This window comes from Agelaius tricolor, unplaced genomic scaffold (assembly GCF_023055355.1).
Source record: "Agelaius tricolor isolate 1412-34295 unplaced genomic scaffold, bAgeTri1.0.p SCAF_15, whole genome shotgun sequence".
Lineage (NCBI taxonomy): Eukaryota > Metazoa > Chordata > Aves > Passeriformes > Icteridae > Agelaius > Agelaius tricolor.
In genome coordinates, this window is record NW_027269275.1 from 5,730,234 (window position 1) to 5,739,129 (window position 8,896).

Below are 8,896 nucleotides of genomic sequence, written 5' to 3' on the forward strand. Positions count from 1 at the left end.
GCTGTAAACCCCAGATGTAGATGGATGGACCCCAATGTCTTTGTTAATCACTGTCTGGGGTTCATATTTCAGTTTACCCTTTACGGAGCATGGGCTTTGTGGGATTAGTTCTGTGATGCTTTTACAATGCACAATTTGGGGTGTCTGACACATCACAAGTTCCCCTTTATCTGCCTGTGTTTGTGAGGCTGTAGAAGCTGTGCTTTGCCTCTGCAGTGCTCAGCCTCCTGTGGGCCCGGCCTGCGGCAGCGAGAACTCAAATGCGGCGAGAAGAGCGTCCACGGGAAATTGGTCACCTTCCCCCAGAGGAGATGCAGGAACATCAAGAAACCAAACACCAGCCTAGAGGAAGCTTGCAACAAGGGAGCCTGTCCATCACAGACATTGTATAACATGGTGTCTGGCTGGTATTCCTCACCCTGGCAGCAGGTAGGAATGGGCAATCAGAGGTGGCATGGCACAGAGGAGCTGCCTCCAGTGCTCACAGGCCCCAGGTGCCTCCTGCACGGGGCCATTCCCTGAGGAGGACCACACCACTCAGCCACTGAGATGGGATGCAGCTGGTCCACATCCATCACGTACTTTGGTGCAGCTCAGTGCTTTGTCCTGAAACTGAAGAATGTCACTTAAAAATGTTATTCATGCTTGAGAGGCACTACATTCCACACCCATTTTCCAACGCTTTCTTCTCAGTCTTCTTCAAAGTGCACTGTAGTTTAACTACTGCATATCTCTATGCACAGTGTATTTGAGCATCTGCACAGATTGCCTGGAATTCCCTAAATACTATGATTAATTGTGGGATCAGTCTGTATTTGTTTCTACATTCTTGCAAACAAGCTTCTGTATTTCTGGAACTTATCTACTTTATGAGTCATATATCAATGAGACACGCACCCATTTAATAATATTTACATGAAACAATGTATGCCTGACAATTGCAATCAGATGAAAATGATCACATTCATCTTAAAGACAACTTTTCATGAAACACATACAAGTAAAAGGCTTATTAATTTTAAAATACTTCATAGCTCTTCCTACAAACTCATAGTGGTTTTCCCCAGATACCGCCATAATTATGGTTCTGATGGGATTTTTATCTGTGTTCAGGCAGCAGGGTTGGGCCCAGAGGCTTAAAGATCAAAAGAAATCCATGCAAACAATCAGGAACAGGTTTCTAAAATGTTCAGTTTCTGTCTTGATGTCTAAGTAAGGAACCAGATTTTCAGCTGAGTCCTTAAATAACCACAAGACACACACATCTTTGGAAAGTTGGTCCTGATGGGGCTTGGACAGGTGGACAGCAGCACACCTGATCCTGACCTCTCTTGCTTTGGAAGTCTCACCCAAGGCCCTTGAAAGCTCTCCCTTTGGCTTTCAGGGCTCTCAGAGTCTCTGCAATGAAGCCAAGGTTTTGTTTTCCCTCTGCTCAGTGCACGGTGACCTGCGGCGGGGGAGTGCAGACGCGGAGCGTGCAGTGCCTGCGCCAGGGCAGGCCAGCTGCTGGCTGCCTGCCCCAGCAGAAACCAGCTGTCCTGAGAGCCTGCAACACCAACTTCTGCCCAGTCCCCGTGAAAAGAGGTAAAACTCAGCTCAAGATGCTGTAGCAGGCTTGTTGCTTAGAGTTCTATACCCAGCAAACATCACCTTTTCTCTACACCACTGATCTGGCCTGTCCTTTATAGATGTTTTTTATCCCAGACCTCCAGTAACTCTCTGATATTAACAGCATCTCTTCTTCACCAAGTGAGCCCTCTTAAAGCAGACTTGGGAGTACAACTGGTACTGGAGATTTTTTTAAAAAAGCATATGTTAAAAGAAGTATGTGAAAAAGTCATGCTGTTTGGTTCTGAACTGCACCTTTATTGCTCTCTTGTCAAAAAAAACAAGCATTCTATGCTGGTTGGTACTGCTTTTGATGAATAATAGCAACTTTGGAACTAAACAATAAGAATTTGCCATATATTTTTAGTCTTCCAGACTCCACCCAGCTTCTGGGACTCCAAAACTGCTTTACCTAGAATGTCCTTACTGCTTCTGACCAGTGCATGACAGGCAGTTAGGGAACATGAAATTAGGGTCTCTCTCCACTTTCATGTCTACTCTATCTCTCCACCTCTTCAATGTGAGAAGGGAGGGGGGAGCAAGGGGTTTTGTGTCACATGGAATGAGGGAAGGGGAATTCTCTCAGCACCACCACAGACAAAGAATGGTGCATTACCCTTTTCCAGAGATTTGCTTACAGGGTGATTACTGTTTGTGACTCTTTCCTAACTGCATGAAAAATGCTCATGGAGGTCCATGTTTGTCCCACATAATCTGCTTATCTAGGTATGCTATAGCACTTTAAACTGTGACTTTCAAAATACTGCACATTAATTGACCTTTTTCAAACTGAGAGCTGAAAGCAACCTCTATAAAATCTAGGCTGGACTGCGTGAGGAAGGTGGTAATGGAGCTGGGAGCAGAGGTCAAGCTCTGGCCCTGCATCTTGTAAACTGACATTAGCCAACCACCCCCACATCTGTCTGCCCAATTCCTGGCATTCCCTGTGCACAAAACCCCTGTGAAACCCAGTGAGATCCTAGCAGACCTTTCTGCTGCATCAGCCTGAGACATGCAGGCTATCAGACTCATCTATCAGGGGACCTGAATCCAAACAAGAATATGGAGATGAAATGGTCCTAGAAGGGATAATTAAATAGTTCTGCTGTTTTTATCAGTAAATGTTCCTAACACTTCAAATTAACATTCCTAAAAGGTTCTGTTGTACTTCAGAGTTTCTGTATAACTTCCTTTTCTGTTAGGATATAGCAAGGACTTTTCTTTCACCTCTGTTTTCCCCTGCTATATTTCATGTCTGAAGTACTGTCTGTAATTAATTTTGGCCTTGGCCTGCTTCTCTCTCTCCTCACATCTGCAGGAGCCCTTTCCCCTTTATTATACCTGGGCCTTCAGGCTCTAGAGATCAATTATCTCCTTGCTGCTCTCTAACTTTCTGTCTAAAGCAGCAAAAAGAGAGGAAACCAGCTGGGCTGGAATCACATTGAAGCAAATCAGTCTCTATTATCAGCCACGCAGCTCCAGCTCAGTGATCACAGGCAAGAAATTAATGTTTCAGGGAGAGTTTGCACACTTTCCTAGACAAACTGGGTCATTTCCATCCCTCTCTAGATGCAGTTAGGGTCACCGTAACTCAAAGTAAATCCAGCTGCTTCAAATGAATGAAAATCTAAACAACTTATAAATACTTGGGTAAATAGAAATAAGGACCTGACTGCCTGATCCCCACCCACTGAATTCTGTGGGACTCTTTGTATTCCTTCCAATAGTCCTTGGATTAGGTCTCAATTTCAGCCATACCTCTGCAATATTAGCATTGCCCTCTGATCTTCAAAGGGGACACTTAAGATTTATTAACGTGGCTTCCTTAGTACTTATACTTTTTTCTTAAACAGTAATTTCTTTTTTTTTTTTTAATTCACCCTTTCATGGCAGGAGAGCTCCTTCCTGTCTTCATCAGAACAGCTTTCCTTCCTTGGTGTGGTGTGTGCTTTTCATCTCTTGTGTGCTTTGGGCCCTCCCAAATTCTGTCTGGTGGCAACAGGTGAAGGAATGGGAAGTCTGGTGCTGAACTCCCAGCTGGATCCCTCCTGACACTCCATGCAGAACAGAAAGGCAGTGCAGTGGAGTGGGAAGGCTGCAGTTCAGTCCTGAGCTCCCCAGTTCCTGTTCAAGAACAGTATTTTTCTTCCCTACCATTAGAGTTTAAAGACGAGCTAATGTTTTTAAAACCTGAGGAAAAATGGCATTTTAAAAGAACTATTACTATTAAATTATTTTCTTTTTCACTCAAATAAATTTTAGGGTGACAAAGGTAGGGTGATAAAGGTTTGCCATCATATAAAAGGAAATAAAAAAAGAGCAGTGGTGATTAAACCAAAGAAGTTGCTATAGAGAGATGGAGATGCCTCCTGGCCCATGGAACACGCAGAAGTGTCTGTGCTCTGTGAGGGAGCATTTATCTACTGACTCAGTAACTGATCTAAGAATGCAGACAGTGGTGGCTAGATTTTTGTTCCGTCTCCTTGTAAATTCCTTTTATTGACCATGTAAACAGTAGTTCTGAGAGCTGAACAAAATCTTTACCCATGCTCGCAGGAGATTTCAGTTTAGCTATAAATTTTGCTAAACCCCATTGAGTCTTACTGCTCTCTCAGACATGGTGAATTTGTTTATAAATCACCCATATGAATAATCACTCTCCTCTTTTAAAGAAACATAAAGCATCCACTGCAAAGCAAGAGAGAAGCAGCTAGGAGGTGTTTTTAAAGCCATGGAGCTGTGTGTATAAATGATATCTGTACATAAATCGAAGAGTAACAGGATTTTAATTGAAAACTATAATTTGGCTGTATTTGTAAAGAAAAGCTGGCCTTTTGAGAACTAAACCATAGTTAACAAGTCTCTTCTCCCATTGCAGTTAATTAAGATTTTGCCAACATGGCATAGTCAAGACCCTAAAAGCTAAATCATGACACCTAACTGAAGTGTCTGAGAAAAGAGATTTCTGAGGTTCCCTGCAGAGTAAAAGGGAGAGAAAGAAGTGTCTCCAGAAAGTGCAGGAATACAAGCACAGAGCAGAGCACTTTGTGCAGGGCCTAGGCATTCTGAGTTCCATGAGGTTTGTGTGCAAGTGAACTCCCACATGATGATGATGATGATGATGATGATGATGGCAGCCAGCAATTGGTACCAAATATGGAGTAGGCTCATTTGTATGAGTACCTGGGTTTGGAGCAACTGTAATCAGAGATGTAAACACAGATGGCTTTTTTTATCCTCTAATGTGGAACTTCCTCCTGTCTTCCTGAGCTACGAAGTGTGATCCAAATTTTTTAATTCCTTCAGCTTTTGACCCCCCTATAATATTTGTTCTATCTTGATCAAGTTAACAAATCTCTTGGCAAAAATTTAATGGCTCTTAAAATAAAGCAAGAACTAGTATTTTTGAAATGAAAGCTCATTCATGTTTCTTCTCCTTTGAATCAAGTCACCCATCATGTTTTTAATATTATCAAAGGCATACAAGGGTGTGGGACTATTGCCTGACTTGCAGACTTGCTAAAACACAGTCTTACCACATTGCTTGGGTTTCTCTCCTTCAGATGATCCTTCTTGTGTGGATTTCTTCACTTGGTGTCATCTGGTGCCCCAGCACGGTGTCTGTAACCACAAATTTTATGGCAAGCAATGTTGTAAATCATGTACGAAGAAGAACTGATAGCAGCGTGTTATCTGAACCCTTCAGTGACAGGATTCTCTTCTTCAAGTTATGTTGGATTTATCTCTGCTTTGAGGCAAGACATGGTGCCACATAAACCACTGATGGGAGAGACATTTTTTCTAAGGGAATGTCTGAGGTACAGTAATTGTTGGATTTATGTTGAAAAAGGAATGTTTCTTTCTTATTTTTTCTTAATTTGCTGACCTCACTAAAGCACAGGGTACTATGGATCACTTGAACACTGAGACTCAAGGGGAAGTTCTTCTTTCTTTCAAAGTGTCATTTTGCACTGTCACATGTTACAAGGAAGAAATTAAGGCAAGGGAGCCTTTTCTGGCTGATTTACCAGAATGCAAAGCAGGAGAGCTTGGCAGCTGGAGGAGGAAGCAGCGTGGCAGCAGGACAGAGCACACCATCAGAAGCGTGTCCTTTGCTATTTTTTGTGACTGTTGTCCCAGGGTGAGGAAGCTGTTTGCTGCCCTGGAGGGACATCCATGGCTGAGGGCTGGAGAAGGCAGTGTCACACGTGTGGCCACCAGAAGTAAATAGTGCACTACAAAGATATTATGGTGCTTCTCTACCAGACTTGCTGCTGGAAAAGCAAGTTGTGCATCATGCTAATGTTTTTTATAATTTTTGAAGAATTCATTTTCTGCTTGGTGTAGAAACTCAGAGGTGTAACTAGTAACTTGAAATGTATTCCTAGAAATATGCAGCAGTAGAATATTTGGACTTTTAATGTTGCTGTGTTACAAGTAAAATAGAATTGCATATTTCAACTAACTCAAGGAACTCAGATTGATTGAGCTCAATGGTTATGTTTTCAACTTTCTAAGCTCATTAGATATGTAATTTTAAATTTTAAACTTGATATTTTAAAGTAGTTTTGTTTCAGAAGCTAGATTGTTTGAATGCCAAGATACTGAAGAATGTCTTCCTTCTAATCTCAAATCTCTCTGCAAATTTTGATTCATCCATTACCCAAAGCAAATAACAAGAATACTGCAGTCCATTAATTCATGCTGAACTTCTCTAAACAGTTATTTATTCATGTTACACAAAAAAAAAGCATGAAAAGATAAGTGGATTATTCACTCTTACCAAATAAAAGTCAATTCTATTTTTATACACCCTCCTAATACTTGTATTTAATTCAGAATCTACCAGCAAACTAAAGAATTGTAAAAATGCTGATATTTGTGGCCGTTCAGTATCGAGATGTTTGATGGCACCATGTATCAAATGGTGCCATTCAGAAGGTTTCTGCATTGAAAAAACCCCAACCTATTTGCCAAACCCATTCCGAGACAGAGCTGTGTCCTACTGTAATTTTCTGGGGAGTGCCTATGAGGGACATATTTATCTAATTCCACCCAATCCCACAACTTTTTTTGATGAATGTAGTTCAGTTTGAGTGTTTTTTTAAAGTATGGTTTCAGTGTAGGATTAGCCAGCTCAGCACTAATGCCAGACAGTGGTCACTTAAAATTAGCAGTTCCTTCTGAAACAATTTAAATTAAAAACATGTATTCTGTGTTACTTTAGGAAATGATTGGAAACATATCTCAACCTACACTGCTCTGTCTTGATATTGGACATTGTGTAATTATAACCTTTTTTCTAGGAAAACTAAAAGGTTGTTTTTGTTTTGTTTTTATAATTGTGTCCTTTTTATTATTTGATGTAAAATAATTAATTTATTAATGCATAGCTTTTCCTTTATATTTCTTTGCTCACTTCCCTAAGTGAGAACTGAGGAAAGAAAAATGGTAGTGTCACAAAGTATGAATTATGGTGTAAAAAAAGCAAAAACTATAAGTGTAATATTTAATTATTTTATAAGCTTTGTAATAAAATACTCTAACTGTTTCATTATATTTGGAATTGTAAAATTCATGAATAAAATATGGAGGTTATAAGTAAATATCAAGTGTTACAAGTGCTGTGTGCATTCCCTTGCATCTTTGTTGGCTGTCCCATAAGGAGAAGGTTATCCTGTTTTTCTGCTGCTGTGTAATGGGGAAATTGGGCCCAAAAAGGCAAAACGGAGCAAAACTTCATGGTTTTATTTGTATGACAACACAAAAGCTAAAATACACAACAATACATGTGCAAGACAAACCTGAGCTGTCGCTCCTCTCAGCAAAGACAGTGGGAATTTGTGTATCCCAAAACCAGCAGGATTCTTCCCTGTCTTTATCTGCAAGGTGGTATTGGAGATAAGGAGCCTCACTCAACACAGCAGGAGGTTTTACAGCCTCTCCCATCTGCCTGGGGATACTTGATTTTTCTAAAACTGGCTAAGAACCTTCCAAGCCAATCCCTAGGAGGGAGGGTATAATTTCACTGATCGTTTCAGATATATTCTCCAACTGTATATTGGTGCTTTTCACTTCATTCACAACCACTCAGTGCTCTCACAAGAGCCAGATATCCAGAGGGCTGTTGATAGAAATACTGAGATGCCTCTGACACACAGTACAATCCAGTAAGCAATAATAGATCAGTCTGCTCCTGAAGGACTCCCAGCAAGAGATCTTTGGAATGGGATTTGGACTAGTGATTTAAGTAATTAATATGCCCACACAGGAATTCAGACTATAAACTGCTTAGTGTTTGGGGCTAGAATTTTGGAATTCAAATGAACCGATGGTTGTCAGTGAATTACAGTGTTGGAGGGGGATGTTGAAAGAGGAAATATTGCATAAAGATGTGCTATTGTGTGCTTGGATCCCCCCCAAGTTCATAACTGTTTTATTGCTGAGCCCTTACAACGGTATTTGGTACACAAAGCTTGGCAGTTTTCTGGAAGTGTATTGCTGCAAGGCTCACTTTATAAAGCAGAATGGGGTCTTTTCACAAAGGAATAGCTCAATTTCCTGTGGTCAGATTTCATCACTCAGGTAAAGGATGCATCTGCCCCAAACTCAAACAGATATTTAATGAATAGCTTGATTGTGTAAATCAAACTCAGCTCTCTCAGATGCCCAGAAGACATGAAATGCTGGAGACAGATGAATGTTTCACTGCATGTGGTTTTATGGTAACATGATCCATATCCCATATTTCCTTTATTTTTCAGCAAATCCCATTCAAAAGCATCAAGAAAATAAATTAACATTATTCTTTCTATTGTAATTGAAGTGCAGCCTTACAGAGTCACTGGGATTCCGTTGTGTTCAGGGCTGTGTGCACAGGTCAGGAGGGGCTCAGAGTCCTGAGTGTGCCACAAGAAACTAAGGAAAAGATCACGTTTTTAGGGACTTCATGGTCATTAGGAGAAAAAGTGCTGCTGGTGGCTCACTGTCTGTGTGGACAGTGCAGGACATCTCCAAGGCAGCTCTGTGCAGGTGAGATCTGAAGGAACAGTGCTGAGGAACTTTATCCTGACGCTGCTTTGAAAGCAAAAATGAGGCACGTTCAGTGCTGAGTCCTAACCAAGATAGGGATTGTTCCAAGAGGAGGGAAATCCATGAAATCACTCACCTGCCAGTTACTGGGGACTGAGGAGTGAGGATCTGGCAAAGCAGTAAACCTCCATCTTGCTGAAAAAGTCCTGAAATAAGGAGATGCAGCTTCCAGGAGATGCTTTAAATTCCTCCCCAG

At 41.2% G+C, this 8,896-nt stretch overlaps 1 protein-coding gene across 2 annotated transcripts in view; it reads left to right on the plus strand.

The window, feature by feature from the left end:
- The window catches only part of ADAMTS18 (ADAM metallopeptidase with thrombospondin type 1 motif 18), a 77,397-nt gene extending 70,183 nt beyond the window's left edge, over window positions 1-7,214 (plus strand). For both annotated transcript variants that reach the window (XM_071440265.1, XM_071440264.1), the window contains 3 exons: window positions 217-429; window positions 1,437-1,584; window positions 5,172-7,214. In XM_071440265.1, coding sequence (XP_071296366.1) covers window positions 217-429; window positions 1,437-1,584; window positions 5,172-5,287 — 477 coding nt within the window. In that variant the 3' untranslated portion in view covers window positions 5,288-7,214. The remainder of the gene's footprint in view (window positions 1-216; window positions 430-1,436; window positions 1,585-5,171) is intronic.
- The last annotated feature ends 1,682 nt before the right edge of the window (window positions 7,215-8,896 follow it).